Source organism: Sitophilus oryzae, unplaced genomic scaffold, assembly GCF_002938485.1.
Source record: "Sitophilus oryzae breed Bouriz unplaced genomic scaffold, Soryzae_2.0 scaffold_1652_pilon_pilon, whole genome shotgun sequence".
NCBI lineage: Eukaryota > Metazoa > Arthropoda > Insecta > Coleoptera > Curculionidae > Sitophilus > Sitophilus oryzae.
Window position 1 is genome coordinate 46,386 of NW_022146339.1, and position 17,233 is coordinate 63,618.

Here is a 17,233-nt window from a genome sequence, read left to right on the forward strand (position 1 = left end):
CCTCTTTAAGGCCACCACAGTTAAATTTAATGGGGAAACAGGCCATACATGATAATGTGGATTAGATGATTAACGTGCAGAGATGAAATTGGCTAAAATTCAATCAAGATTAGCAGCCAGTTTGTCGGCTATAGGCCAAGTAATGACAAAAATTTTAGAGGAGAAAGGAGAGGGGGGAGAAAGGAAATAAAGCATTATATGGAGACCCTAAACGACTAAACGACGCAGGACGTCTTATAACTGGTGTTATCCATTCCGAGTCAATATCGAGGAGGGAACTAGTGTCTTTCGATTTAAACTTCAAAAGTCTGCCTCAACATCAGCAGGGAGGGAAACGGGGAAGACTCAATGTTCGAGAAACTCCCTACAACCGCCCACGTCACAAGCGGACCTGGAACCGAATACAACACTTCGGCGTAAGGTCGCGTTCTCAGGGAAGATGTATAGGGATAATAGACGTATTATGGCATGGTTGCAAGGTTTTAAAATTCCGTTTGTGATGAGACTATCACATAACATAATCTCAGGGAGACATAAATGCTCGGTGCAACAACATAAGACAATTGAGGGCAACATTCGGAGATTGCTTAGTATAGGGGCTATTTCTAAGGCACAGCCATGTAAAAATCAGTTTATTACAGACATATTCACGTTTCAGTTGTTTATTTAGATGATTTTTTATTACTAGGAGATTCTTATGATGCACGTTTAGCAAATGTATTAGAAACCATTGGATTACTCGAATATGGGGTTTATTGTAAACTATAAAAAGAGTATTATATCTCCTCAAAAAATTGTGACGTTTTTGGGGTTTAAATTTAACTCTATGGATATGACTATTTCTGTTCAAGAGGAAAAAATCACAAAAATAATTTTGCATTTAAAAAAGTTTTTAAGATGGAAGAAATGCACTATAAGGGAGTTTGCAAGGTTAACAGGGAAGTTGGTATCCATATGTCCAGCCATTAAGTACGGTTATTTATATCCCAAATTGTTCGAGAGAGAAAAATGTTCGCGTTAAAGAGTAATAAAGGAAATTATAATGGAACTATGAAAATTTCTAAGAAGTTATGTGTTGATACCGATTGGTGGATTCGAAACATACCTATTAGCAAAAACTTATTATCATATAGTAAATATTCTATGGAAATATTCTCTGACGCATCAGATATTGGATGGGGTGTTTGTTGCAATAACATAAGTTCTCAAGGTCTCTGGCCTACCTACGAATGAGAAGAACACATAAATTTTAGGGAGTTACAAGCTGTTTATTTTGGCTTGAAATGCTTTGCTAATGACTTATCTAACGTTTCTAGTTTGTGCAAGGTAGACAGTGTTGTCTACCCTATATGCCAGTGCAGTAGTGTTACTGCACTGGCATATACCTATATTACATAGAACATAAAGTGTTCAATTTCCAAGTTAAACAATCTCCCTCGAATAATTTGGCAATGGTGTGAGGAAAGGAGATTATTTATCGTAGCCTCTTATATTAGATCTCAAGAGAATAAGGAAGCTGACAGGGCTTCCCGGGAATTTAAGGTCGAGACAGAATGGAGTTTAGCGAGCTGGGCATTTGGAAAATTGGTCACTATAAGTGGGGTTTACCGGAAATAGATTTGTTTGCTATGCATATAAATGCTAAATGCAAGAAATACATATCGTGGCACAGGGACCCAGATACGTACGCCATTGATGCCTTTACAACAAATTGGGAAACATTTTATTTTATGCTTTCCCTCCATTTTCAATGGTCCCAAAGGCTCTGCAAAAAAAAAATAAAATATTTCTGATCAGGCAGAGGGTATAATGGTTCTACCCAACTGGGTTTCGCAACCTTGGTATTCGGTTTTATGGGCGATGTTAATAGATGAGCCGATTATTTTTTTCGCTAATAAATATTTCCTTTCTTTTAGCGGATGTCCCCACCCGTTAGCCAACAATCTTTCTCTGACGGGAGGTCCGGCTACCAGGCAAGCCTTGCTCTTAGGGAATGTTCCAGAAGAAGCGCTGGAAATTTGCATGTATTCAATAACAAGTAACACCTTAAAACAGTATAACTCAGGGCTTAAATTATGATGGGAATTTTGTAGAGTTAAGAACTTAGATCCCTTCTCGGTGTCGGTTTCCAACGTTCTAATATTTTAACTCAACTCTTTAACGAAGGCGCATCTTTTAGCTCATTAAGTTCTTATAGAGCAGCCATAGCACAGATAGCGGGCCCGGACCTCTCACAAGATTTCCGTATGGAAAGGTTTTTTAAGGGAATATATATGTTGAGCTTTAAACCTTGGAGGGGCTTACGCATAAATTAGTGACATTACTGGCCTTAGCATCGGGTCAACGTTTACAAACAGCATCGCTTATTGATATAAGGGAAATTTTTCAGAAGTTAGGGGAAATAGATATAAAAATTAGCGCAAGATTAAAAATATCCGGTAGAAATAAGCCGCAACCCTTTTTACGCTTACCTTATTTCAAGAAAGACGCTAATTTATGCGTAGCTAGCACGTTAGTAGAGTATCTGAAACGAATAGAGAGCATTAGAGGAAACATAACTTCTTTTTGCATAACTATCAAGAAACCGCATAAGAAAACATCCACTCAAACCTTGGGGCGCTGGATAAAATTGTCCTAAATAAAAGTAGGATTGATACGGATCATTTTACCGCTCATAGTACACGGTATGCTGCAACTTCAGCATTTGCCAGGAAAGGGTTAAATTTTGATACCATCAGACTCGCTGCTGGTTGGTCTAAACATTCTAGAATGTTTGCTACTGTTTACAATAGACCCTTGATGGATAATGAGAATAGATTTGCTGAGAAATTAATCTTTATATATTTTCAATATAGAAATGGGAGAAAAGATTATGTTGTTGTTATTACTTTAAAAATCTACACTGTACTTATTTACGAGACGAGACCAAATATAATCACAAGATTAAACGAACTTACCTGAAGTGAAGTTCAATCTTGATTATATAAAGGTCTCGTCGAAGTAAATAAGTTCCCTCCCACCCTCAACCTCATTTTACAACAACATAATAAGTATCTTTAAATTGACTAAATAAGAAATGTTGCAAGGGCATATAATGAGGTAAGGGAGCAGGGAAGCGAGGGGCATGTTGAAATTTGTTTGTTTAGGCTTTAAAATGTGTGGTCGCCGCACGGAGAAAAGGGTACTACACTGTACTTATTTACTTCGACGAGACCTTCATATAATCAAGATTGAACTTCACTTCAGGTAAGTTCGTTTAATCTTGTGATTATAGGCATCTACCTAGCGGAGACACTTTAAATGTAAAAAGTAGAGGTTTTAGTTTCAACCAGTGGCGTAGATGTGACACCCCAATTTTTTCAAAAAAAATAGTACGCCACCGGTAAAAATAAAAATTTCAGAGTTTTTTATTTACTTGGTCTATTTCCAAGAAAAAATGTCTCTTGCAACTTTCTCCTATCTAACACCATTTTGTCACAATTTAAAAATAAATAATTTTTTTAAAGCGAACCTTAAATATGTGAATTATTATAACTACCTTAAAACTAAGAATTTTATTATCTACATATATAAAATGCTAATGTTTATCTGCGTCGTCTCTACTGAAGTAATGACTTGCTCTAGAAAGTTGCTTTTTTTAAAATAAAAAGTTTTTCTTTCCTGATGTGGCGGATGCGCCAGGCTTCAACTAGTTAACAATAAAAAATTTCTAGTTTAAATTTATAATTTTTTTAAAAATTTACTAAGGGCATATTTAAATTCATGTAGGTCATGAAGAGAGCTGACGAGGCACATATGTTTCTGCCCTCTAGTTATAAGAATTCGCTGTATTTAAGATTCTCATTTAAAAATGTATTTATTTTTAAATTGTGACAAAATGGTGTTAGATAGGAGAAAGTTGCAAGAGATAGTTTTGCTTAGAAATAAACCGAGTAAATAAAAAAACTCTAAAAATTTTATTTTTTATCAGTGGCGTACTATTTTTTTTTGTAAAAATTACCCGATGCGTATCACATCTACGCCACTGGTTGAAACTAAAACCTCTTCTTTTTACATTTAAAGTGTCTCTGTTAGGTAGACTCCTATTATAAAATTTTATAACGATACCTTCAACTGTTATAACTATTAAAGAATATCTTTAATTTTAACACCCTGTATCTTGCGTAAGAGGCATTTCCGACCCATAGTGTGCTATATCAAAATTAATATTTCGACGTCCTCTATCATTCCCCGAAAGCATGACCGACTTAGAGGAATCACCCTGTATTTAAACTTCAATAATTGCTAATAAACATTATAGGAACTTCAAAAGAGAAAAAAAAGATTGGCGCCGGGAGGCACATATAGCCGCCCATTCTTGGTATTTTTTTTATCTCAAAAACTGTGACTGACTGATTTTGATATTATTACAAACTTTGTTGCAAATATTATTCCTAATCTTAAATTGAAAACCGCGTTTCGCTAGCTACTGTAATTTTGGAGTTTTTTTTTTACTTTTTTAAACCCCTCTTATACCCCCTTACCAACCACCCACTCCCACCAAAAACTAATGGCCAGATTTTCAGGTGCCACAGTATTTTTGTGCCATATTTGGTTAAAATCGGTTTAGCGGTTTTTGAATAATCGTGTTACAGACGGACAGACAGACACTATGAAAATATTTTGTATTTAGGTCATTTATGACCCAAATAACTCATTTTGAGTTAAATTAAAAAACCTTTTTTTTGCCGATCTTAATAGCCTACCATACCTGTTGGTATGGTCCGCTAAAAAGCAAGAACAGACCGCAACAACAAACCAAACCAAATCAAAAAGATCCGGGACTTCCAGTACTCCCATACATTCCGGAAAATTTCCGGTACTTTTAAAACCCGGTTTTGAACCCTAATTGGGTGTATTAAATAGAATTTCTGGAACCGGGACTTTCGGTACCATGCTTCTAAGGACCCAGGATTTCACGGTTTTGTCGGTACTAGTAATGTTTTATTGAATGCTTGTGCGTCAATCAAGCAAGGGATGGTTTTCAAAATTAAAACCGATAAAATTGAGTTTTAAATGAAAGTAATATCAAATTTTTAAGTAATCAGTCATGAAGAAATTAACGTTAACACAAATGAACACAAGCGAAGAAAAAAACGAAAAAAACATACAGGGTGGCCCCTCTCATACGCCGCGGAAGCTCCAAGGAGAACGGTAGTTTATATCGAAATGAAATTTTGGCAGCATATGTAGGTTAACTGAAAGCATTTTATAAAAATATATTATATAAAATAATAAAAAAGGTTGCGGAAGCTCCAAGGAGAACGGTAGTTTATATCGAAATGAAATTTTGGCAGCATATGTAGGTTAACTGAAAGCATTTTATAAAAATATATAGAATTATACACGGTGTCCCCAAAAAAAGTTACATATCAAAGTTGTGTTTTTTCTAATGGAACACCCTATATATTAATTGATTTTCGGATTCTAGGAAAAAAATAAAGGTGATTTTTATTAAAGAAGCATATACCTAAAATCTAAGGAATTTGACTTATTTGACATTTTGTGAAAATGAAGAGTAAATTTTAAATTTCGATAACAGCTACGTAAATTTAATTGACTTTGTATAGCCTCATATTTAATTACAATAACCATTGTATGTTAAACCAAACAAAAATTTTACCCGAAAAGTTATACAGGGTGAGACAAAATTAATATGGAGCATTAGTCACTTTTAAAAGCAAATTACTCCTTTATTTTAAATGGAACACCCATTATATTTTTCCGGTGTTCAATGGGGAATTTATATATCTTCAAAATATTTTTAAGGGCCTACCCCTCAGACAAAGATTTTCCTAGATATTTTAATTTTTATGATTTTGCGTCAGTATATCTTTATTATTTGAAAAGATCTAGTAGGTGGCTGTGATATACTTTTTGTTAATTTAACAAAAATTAAAGATTGTAGTAAAATTCTCAACGGTACTAAAAAGATACACGTTTAAAACATATTTTAATTATTACAGAATTAAAACTAGATATAAACCTATAATTATGTGACAAAAATTAGCTAGATGAAATCAAATTCACAAAATGCAATTTTTTTCCTGTTAACTGCATAAAATGATTCTTTTCAAAAGGAGTTCTACCTCGAAAAGCAGTTACAATAATTTCTCTCATATTGTCGACAATAGTTGGTCGAGTTTTGTAAACACTGTCTTTAACATATCCCCATAAGAAAAAACAGACTACATAGAATCAGGAGCACTAATAAAACCAAACTAATGGAATCATATCAATAGGCTCTTTCACAAAAAATAAAATACCCAATTCAAGGACAAAATATGAAATAGAAGACTATTTTCAGTATATTTATCCAAAAAAAATAGTTCCATGACATTGAATAATTTTTTTATAGGCCCTCAAAATTGCTTTAATTTGAAATAATTTTAAAGTGCCAATTGATGACGTATGAAAAATACGCCCAATCACATTGCAGAACCGTGCTCGTGCGCCAGCCAACAACTGGCAACATTGCAATTTGATTTGACCAGCACCACCTCAACTCAAGCCAATCAACATGATATGGGCAAGGCAAATATGGCGGCGAAGGCAGCGCATTATTAAATTGTTTACCTTTAACCTGAAAAGCCGGTAGTGGTTTCTCGTTCCGATTGCATACCAGAAATAATTAATTATCTCTAGTTTGTTGTGCTTCTGCAACACATTTGTTTAGTTCTTAGTGTTCAGTGCATGGTGTGATCAGAAAATTGTGATAAAATAACAGTGTAAAAAAATCCAAACCAGACATTCCACAAAGGGAACTTCAAACTTTTGTGCTTGTCGTACTCCTCTATTATTAATTATTTTAAGGTAAGAACTAGAAGTATTTATCAATATATTACACCTAAATGATTAAAAAGCCTTTGCCGCCAGTCTGCATAGTACTTTATAATGGTTACTTACAATAATCAAAAGATAGGTATTAAAGGGTAGGTATTAACATTTTATTGTAGCATGCCTTTTACATGCTCTGTTTCAAATTCTCACGGGAATTATAGAGGGGGTCCCAAGGTTTCTGCTTTTAAAAGAGATAATTTCACTCCTACTAGTAGTTCTCGGGTAAGAAGTGCATTAAATATGCCTCAAAAAGACCAAAGGCCAAAGCCTCTGTTACCCTAGTGAGGATGTAGTTATGGCTACTGCTTACATTTACCTCACTATAAGTAAAATATTGGAAGAAGAATCAAGCTTTTTACATCAAAAAGATCACAGAAAGATATTGACAACATTGACATTTGAAAATATAAATGGCCTGGATGTAAATCTTTTTTTAGGTCACAATTGCCCCTCACATACGTCAGAATTTATTATTAAATCCATCTTGTTCAGAATATCCAATATTTTATTGAAGAACTATGCAAAAAAAAGGAATAACGTCTTTACCAGAAAGACAATGCCCTATGTAAAGAGAAAGAGCAAAGAAAACTAAGCTAAGCGTAAGTTTTACTTACGAACCCCCAAAAAGGTATTTAGTTTGTTTTTCTATATAAAATCTTGAAACACATATTATATTTTTTATTTATCCTCACCTATTATAGTTTAAATTTATTCCCATTTGTGTAATGCTGCAAAACATATGCCATATTTTTTGACCCAAGCCAGTGTAGTTTATAATTCCAAGAGCTTACCAAGGCTTTTACTAAGACAAGTAACTTCCTATACTGTCCATAATAATATATATATTTATCAAACGTTCAGTAAATTCTAAACTATGGTAGGTAAGTGTTTGCAATTGAATATTTAGTTTATATTGCTATTTTCTGTCATATATTTCTGGTTATCTCTTTTCCGATGATTTTGAACACCCTATATATTCTACCTCAAGTTTGAATATTTTAACACTACCTATTTTCTGAGAAAGCAGACCTTTTTATAAAAAGTAACTAACTGATCTTTTCATACAAGTAACAATACAAAAATTCCATACTTATGTGGAAAACTTTAGACTCCCTGTATATTAAAAAAGTAGTGAAATATTACGTAATCTAACCCGACATTTGTGTGAAAAATGTCTATTTGGAAATAAAATAGGTTTTAAAATACGCTTCAAATAAAGCACTTCTATCTCCGCCATATTGGAAAAGGTTGAATGGCCTTGTGTGGCGGTGGTGGTGGGTCAGCGTGGTGGGTCAGCATGGTGGCCGGCCGCAGCCGTGTTGCCGCTTTTCAACATGCCAGGTGTGACGTATTAAAAATAAAGTGCGGATTTTTATTCTGGGCTTTTTTGTTTTTATTTATTTTCTTAAGAACGACTTCAAATTTTTCGAAGGTGAGATAACAGAAAATTCTAGAATTAATTGCTTTATTCAAGTATGCTAATTCCAAAATATGGTGAAAGAGCCCATTCTCTATGATGTAGGATAATTTTGCATTTTCGGCAAATTTCTGGAAATTTTTTTTATTTTAACTGACAAAATGATAACTAGTTGCTAAAGTTGGACTAATTAAACAACTATGTTGAAGTAACTTCAGATATATCACAGCCACCTAGATTTTATCAAATAATAAAGATCTACTAAATCAAATCATGTAAATGAAAATATTTAGGAAAATCTTTGTTTGAGGGGTATGTAACCTTAATAGTATTTTGAAGAGACATGAATTCTCCATTGAATATTGAAATAATATAGTGGGTATTCCATTTAAAATAAAAGAAAAACATGCTTTTAAAGGTGACCTATGTTCAATATTAATTTAGCAGCTACGGTCCGTGTGGTGCCGGACAAGTGGGCAACAAGCTTTAAACGGCAATAATTTGTTTAATTTAAATGGAACACCCTGTATATTTTAGGTGAATCAGATGCAAAATTTAATTGTCTATCAAACTGTATGAAACGATTTTTTACCTATCTCTTCAAGTTTTCGTAGAAAATACATTTTCTTATAATTTAGACCTCATTTATCACTATACTCATGGAATATTGACATTTTATATTTTTTAAAGCTGTTACTTTAAAAAAAATGTACAAAATGTACAGGTGGTAAAAATAATAATATTGCAAGCCCATTTGTTTACAAAAAGAAAACTATTTAAATATGTTTAAAAGAGTATACCAATTAAATATACCACCATTATTTCCGCCCAAAAATTAGTTAATTACATTGGTATAAATTATTTTAAGTAAATGTGGATTTGACTCAGAAATTGATTTGAACTCGGAGATGACTCGGAAATCAAATAAGCATTCGTCAAAAATTTAAATAATATAATTTATAAGGTGTTACTTTTTACCACACTGTCTAATACACATACAAAATTCAGCTTTTTTAGTATTTGGGGCAATTATTATTAATCAACGTAAATAGTCAATTAATTTAGTTTGAATACTGGGATCATTATTAATTGGTCCTCTTAACAAAAAATATGTTTTTTTTTTATTTTTTAATGAAATAAGCGAACTATATCGACAATATTAGTATCTGTACTCTTTGAAAATTTGTTACATCTTTAAAAATAATCTAAAATGTCAATATTCCATGGGTATAGTGATAAATGTGATCTAAACTATAAGAAAATGCATTTTCTAGGAAAACTTGAAGATATAGGTAAATAATGGTATAATATAATTTGATAGACAATTAAATTGTGCATCTGATTCTCGTAAAATATACAGAGTGTTTATTTAAATTAAACAAGTTATTGCCGTTTAAAGCTAGTAATTATTTAATATAAATTTTTAGACACTCTGTATAAGGTAGCAATTTGGTTATTATTGCAATACAATATCTGATCAATAAATAAACTTCAGTAAATATTTAAGTATTAAAACTATATGATACCCTTGGAGAAATAAAGTCTTAAATTTTTGCTGCAATTTCATAAAATTGAAAATATTTCAAAAACGGTAAGGTTTAAGTATGATAAAATCAAATTTACCTTTATTTCAACCGTAGAATCTGAAAATAGTACAGTGTGTTCCATTTAATTTATATACAGTGTGTTCCATTTAAAAAAATACATCTATAATATTTTTTACTTATTTGGGATACAATTGTAGCTCTAGTAGTCCTTCAACGAACCCAAAACTTACAATTTGCAAAAATCTAATCGTTTAGCTACAATACTCCGTATCGTATGCGGTGAACAACCCTGTATAACGTCTAAAACCAGCACTAACGAACTTAACGCTGTTGTACCTGTTTACCTTTATATTCATAGAGTTTCCAAGTCCCGAAAGGAGAATTATGTAGAACACAATTTTTTCTATACAATTTATCAATTTCTTCCTTATCGGCCATCTTTCCCGTGGAACAAATATCATCTTTAAGTGTTGACAATTTCTTTCGTAGATTGTATCTATCCAATTCAACTACAAACTCCATATTATCCAAGTTGCACGAAAAGTAGAACTGTATCTTCAAAGTCACCATGTTGGGATGATGAGGATTTACTAATAGTTCATCAATAACATATCGGACAAAGATTTGAACATTTTGCCTTTGATTAAAAAAGTCATTGTCTATTCCCCAGTTTGGATTTATTAATAAAATTTTTGTCTAAAATTTTGATATAAATAGAATTATTTTTTATACAGAGTGAATCTTAAATAAGTGCAAATATTTTTAGGGGTAGTATATTTTGAACCCAGAAACACGACTGAGTTTTTTTTAATAAAAAATTGAAAATTTAGTATTTTTCTAAAAAAATTGGATTTTTTAATTTTTAATATAAATATCATAATATATCTTGATAATATGGTGACGATGTATGTATTGGATTAAATTTACAAAAAATAGAAACCCAAAAAAATCCTGTGCATCTCAATATTTAAGTAATGTTTTCTTTAATTTTAAAAGCAAAATAACTCGGTTATTTTGATCATACTGTCAAGGTGTATGTGAAGCTAGACTGTATTACTGGTTGCCTACCTTACCGCAACGTGTCAAGAAAAATGGCGCATTCGCCAGAAAGTAAAAGAATACTACAGAATTCTTTAGAACGTTCCAGAAACACTCGCAAGAGAGTATATAAAGCCCGCGCTTGGCAGTTGGACCAGTTTGAAGTTTAATAATACCGCGTTTTAAATTGTGAATTAATTGGCGAAGGTGCCAGTACCGTTAGAGTAATAGTAGTCGCATAAATTGTGTTGTAAATTAGTATAAATTGTGTGTACAGAGTGAGAGAAAATAAATTCGTTAAGTATTTTATCGTGAGTTTAAATTAGTGGACCCACGGAATCCGTAAAAATACTATATGGAAAACGGTAAAGAGAAAACATGTTCCTTTTATCGAGATCTGCCTCTAAAATATCTGCACTTATTTAAGACTCACCCTGTGTACATGGTGTCTCCATATTCCTTTGACATAGAACTATACAGGGTGCTACAAATTCGAGATACCAGCATTGGTATCTCGGAAACTTATTAGATTAGAATTAAGATTAAAAAATTAGATTTTCTAATTAGCTAATAATCTGTGCGATACAGGTTAACTTATTTTTTTTTTAAATATGGACCTTTTATATTTTATATTTCAGGTTTTGAAAGAACTCTGTCTCCTGAGTGCAATGATATGCCACACTTAATATTTTTTTTGTTTTAGACATTTGAACACAATTTATTTAAATTAATTTCAAGCCCGGCTCGCTGTTTTTTTTTTAATATTTAATCTATTCATCGTTATAATATATTGATAAGCTTTCAAATTTAACAATGACGTGGGGCAAAATATTGAATAAGGAAAATTAACCGCAACAAAATAATATAAAATATCTAAATAATATAAATAAGATATAATATAAACAATCAAATTATTTCTCCGGAAGATGGATTTGAAATGGTAGAGCAGTATAATGGCCAGCGAGGTTCCTGGACCTGTCGCCAAGGAGGGGGGGGGGCATTACTTAACTTCATTTGTAAAAGTGAAATGAATAAATTTCAACATTTACGATAAAGAGTACAAAATGCATTCGGAAGTTTAAGAAGAACATAATTATGTTTAAAGATCTGTAAATAAGATTGAACGAAAAATAAATTTGTGCATTAGGGAGGGTGGTAACACTTTCGAACATGTAGAGCATTAGAAACTAGTTTGTAAAAGTTAATTTTTTTATAATTACTACGATTATTATTATGCATATTAGATTAGATTAGACTTTGAGATTTCAAATTCACAATAAAAAGAGTTAAAGAGAATATCTTTAAATTGCTGACCTGGCCATTATTTATGAATCTTTCAAATGGCTCGATTTTTCTTATTCAATGTTAATTAGCGCCGATCAATATTGTTGCGATGAATATAATCCGATTAAATAATTTAAAAAAACCACAGTCGGACCTATAATATGAAAAAAAAATGAATTATATATAAATTATTTTAAATCTTATACAGGGTCCGGTAAGAGTGCGTCGGGCATCTGTAGCTCCTATAATAAAAAAGTTAGGAATTTTGTTTAAGTGCAAACCTAAAGTATATACCAGGATGCATTTCAGGAAAATATTTTAACTTCTATAGGGTGACTCAAAAAAGTGTGAGTGGACCTGGATGCTTTTTTTTAAATGGTACACCCTGTATATTATTGCATTTTTGGCTTCCTTTCAGATCACTTTACATAACGCTAAGATATGAATAAATATATTTCGATAGTTTCAGAGATATTAAAAAAATATTTTAAAATTCTTACTTTGCTATAAATATGGTAATCGTAAATCATACAGGATGTTCAATATTCTACGCCAAACTTTCTAAAATATAAAATATTTTTTCTATGTTTTTTTAAATGGAACACCCTGTATATTATTTTTTTATTAGATCGAGAGTTTAAAAATGAACATTTTTCTCTATTTAGAGTATTTCAAAATTTTTAACGGTTTCGCAGATACACGCAGTATTATTTCATATGGCGCTTTCAATTGTAATACGAGAGATAAATTATTGGATGGCTTTGATAAAAATTTACTGTGGAAAATGCCATATGAAATATAAAACCGCAAATATCTGCGAAACCGTTAAAAATTTTGAAATACTCTAAATAGAAAAAATGTTCATTTTTTAATTCTCCGTCTATTGAAAAAATAATATACAGGGTGTTCTATTTAAAAAAAAACGAAGAAAAATTAATTTATATTTTAAAAAGTTTGGCGTACAATTTTGAACATCCTGTATAATTTACGATTTTAATATTTATAGCAAAGTAAGTACAGACCATCTAAAGTAAATACCTAATATATAGTTTTGATTTCAGAACAGTTCCGGTATTTTTAATAATTTTTTTAAGAAGGGCTGAAAAAAATATATTTTTGATTAATTTTTTAACATCTCTGAAACTATCAACATGTATTTATTCATATCTTAGGGTTATGTAAAGTGATCGGAAAGGAAGTCAAAAATGCAATAATATACAGGGTGTTCCATTTAAAATAAAACATCCAGGTGCACTCACACTTTTTTGAACCACTCTACAGAGGTTAAAATATTTTCATGAAATACATCCTGGTATATACTTTAGCTTTGCACTTAAACAAAATTCTCAAGTTGTTTATTCTAGGAGCTACAGATGCCCGACGCACTATTGCCGGACCCTGTATATGTGTATAAATTTGTAAGAGTCCGGATTCATTCATCACTGACTCATCAACGCCCAGACTAAACCCTTGACCCTAGAAAATTGAAATTTTGCACAGGGGTTCCTTCTATGATGTTTACGTGAGATAAGAAAGGATTTTTTAAAATTCATGTGGAATATTATAATATTCTTTATTTAAAAAACGGTCAAGTTTCCGAAAAAAACGCTTAAACACGTATATTTTATTTTCTATTTTTACATATTTTAAGATTTTTTAAAATGTATACAGGGTGTTTAGAAAAATCTGAGTCATTGATTAATCACGATCTTGCTTAAAGCGCTTGACGTAAATAGCTGATTTTTTGAAAAAACGGATTGACTTTAGGGTGTACAAGGGATTTTTCGAAACTCGAATTCTAAGGGGCTGAAACCACCCCTCAAATATTAGAATATTTTTTATTTAAAAACCGGTGAGTTTTTCGGAAAAACTCTTAAACACGTATATTTTATTTTGTTGTTTTACATATGTAAAGATTTTTTTAAAATTTATACAGGGTGTTTCATAAAATATGGCCATTGAGTAATGACGATTCTGCTTAAACTGCTTGACGTTTAAAGCCGATTTTTGGCAAACAGATTGACTGTGGAGTGTAGAGGTTCGATAAGGAGGGGTTTCTCGAATCTCAAATTACAAGAGGGTGAAAACGCCCCTCAAATCTATAGTAATATATAAAATCCTTAAATGACTCACTGATTAATGACGATCCTGCTAAACCACTCAACGTAAGAAGCTCAGTTTTGGCATACAGGTTGATTATAGGGTGTAGAGGTTCGATAAGAAGGGATTTTTTGAAATTCCAGTTTCAAGGGAGTAAAACCACCCCTCAAATATTACAATATTTTTTATTTAAAAAACGGTCAAGTTTCCGAAAAACGCTTAAACACGTATATTTTATTTTGTTTTTTTACATATTTTAAGATTTTTTAAAAATGTTTACAGGGTGTTTAGAAAAATCTGGTCATTGATTAATCACGATCTTGCTTAAAGCGCTTGACGTAAATAGCTGATTTTTGAAAAACGGATTGACTTTAGGGTGTACAAGGGATTTTTCGAAACTCGAATTCTAAGGGGCTGAAACCACCCCTCAAATATTAGAATATTTTTTATTTAAAAACCGGTGAGTTTTTCGGAAAAACTCTTAAACACGTATATTTTATTTTGTTGTTTTACATATATAAAGATATTTTTAAAATTTATACAGGGTGTTTCATAAAATATGGCCATTGAGTAATGACGATTCTGCTTAAACTGCTTGACGTTTAAAGCTGATTTTTGGCAAACGGATTGACTGTGGGGTGTAGAGGTTCGATAAGGAGGGGTTTCTCGAATCTCAAATTACAAGAGGGTGAAAACGCCCCTCAAATCTATAGTAATATATAAAATCCTTAAATGACTCACTGATTAATGACGATCCTGCTAAACCACTCAACGTAAGAAGCTCAGTTTTGGCATACAGGTTGATTATAGGGTGTAGAGTAGAGGTTCGATAAGAAGGGATTTTTTGAAATTCCAGTTTCAAGGGAGTAAAACCACCCCTCAAATATTACAATATTTTTTATTTAAAAAACGGTCAAGTTTCCGAAAAACGCTTAAACACGTATATTTTATTTTGTTTTTTTACATATTTTAAGATTTTTTAAAAATGTTTACAGGGTGTTTCGAAAAATCTGGTCATTGATTAATCACAAAAGCTGATTTTTGGAAAACGGCTTGACTTTAGGGTGTAGAGGTTCGATAAGAAGGGATTTTTCGAAACTCGAATTCTAAGGGGGTGAAACCACCCCTCAAATATTAGAATATATTTTATTTAAAAACCGGTGAGTTTTTCGGAAAAAACTCTTAAACACGTATATTTTATTATGTTGTTTTACATATTTTAAGATTTTTTAAAAATTTATACAGGGTGTTACATAAAATATGACCATTGAGTAATCACGATTCTGCTTAAACTGGCTTGACGTTTAAAGCTAATTTTTGGCAAACGGTTCGATAAGGAGGGGTTTTTCGAATCTCAAATTCCAAGAGGGTGAAAACGCCCCTCAAATATTACAATATTTATTATTTAAAAAACGGTTAGTCTTTCGGGAAAACGCTTGGACACGCATAATTTATTTTAGGAGGATCATACAAGGTGTTCCAAAAAGTTGGGTAATTGATTAACCACGATTCTGCTTAAACTGCTTGACGTAAAAAGCTTATTTTTGGCAAACTGATTTTTCGAAAGTCAAATTCCAACGAGATGAAACTACCCCTCAAATAAAGTTATATAATAATATCGCCATATTGTTTTTTCTCATGCTGACATAAATGTGAGAAAATTTTATCCAGTTTGTATGTTAATGAGAATTTCCATTAATTTGATAATTTTTTTCCTTTAATTTAATAATTGCTTAGCTTTATCATCACCATTACAAATGATTAATTCGACGCGAACGTAGTCGCGGGTACATGCTAGTAATTAAATAGTTTTGTTCGTACCGTTAAATAGTGTTGTAAGGTACCCAAAACAAAAAAAAAGTATCAAGTGTGGCACATCATTGTACTCAGGAGACCGAATTCTTTCAAAACCTGAAATAAAAAATGCAGATCCGTATTTAAGAAAATTAAGTTGGCCTCTGTATCGCACAAATTATCAGCTAATTTAAAAATCTAAAAATACTATCAGATAGCCCTAATAAAGTGGCTATGAGAATGAGCAATTAGTTTTTTAATTTTCTAAAAAGTAACGACAGAAAACAATAAAATTTATTTTCAAAAAAATCCGTTTTTCTCAAAAAACTCAGCAATCCTTGAAATTTTTTAAGCTTTTTTGATGGCATCTTGGTGAACATTCCAAGGAGCAACTTTGCCCCAATTTAACCATCTTCGTATCTATTACGGTTACCGAGATACCAATACCTCGAATTTGTAGCACCCTGTATAGGGGTGAGCCACTTATGAAAAACATGTATAACCTATAAAAAATGTATACGAAGGAATTAATTATACCTACTTACCAAATAAGTCAAGAAATTCTTATTCACGTCTATTTTTCTTGGAGCACATTCCCTCGAAATTTCCTTTACTATATTACGTACGTATGCGTTTTCCTCGGTTTCCATGATTAAAAATTAGACGAATAACTAACTGTTTGATCAATAACATCCACTTTTACCCAATGGGCATATACAAATATATAGGTTTATGCAGATTACGTAAAAAAATATAAAATGTCAGAAATATAGAAAAATGACTTATAAAATGTCAAGAAATCGTATACAAATGTCATAATACCTATGTATTAATAAATAAAATTGCCATTTAAATAGTTATATTTTAGGTTGCTTAATAGGTAAAATATACAGAGTCGCTGATATGTATGGGAACGGTCGATTATTAGGTAAAATATAAGAGGTACCGCAAAACGTTAAGTATAAAAGTTATGGGGTATCTATTAGTAGGTAATAAATTTAAGTATACAGTGTCGGTCATAAAGTCGTGGCACATCAAAGTTTTATTTCTTTTAAATGGAACTCCCTGTATATTACTGCATATTTCGGTTCTTCCTTCAATACCAAGCAAAAATCGGGATACACACAATGAAGGTACCTGAAATCAACCGTTTCCGAGTTATTGACTTTTGAAA

The 17,233-nt window shown here is 31.8% G+C and overlaps 1 protein-coding gene across 1 annotated transcript; it reads right to left on the bottom strand.

Moving 5' to 3' along the window:
• Positions 1 to 1,793: 1,793 nt before the first annotated feature.
• Positions 1,794 to 16,864, bottom strand: LOC115880723 (cilia- and flagella-associated protein 206-like). The gene is made up of 3 exons (XM_030898002.1): positions 16,605 to 16,864; positions 10,180 to 10,539; positions 1,794 to 2,045 (listed from the first exon to the last, which is right to left on the bottom strand). The coding sequence occupies exons 1-3, from the start codon at positions 16,707 to 16,709 to the stop codon at positions 1,794 to 1,796; spliced, it is 717 nt and encodes a 238-aa protein (XP_030753862.1). The 5' UTR covers positions 16,710 to 16,864.
• Positions 16,865 to 17,233: the final 369 nt, after the last annotated feature.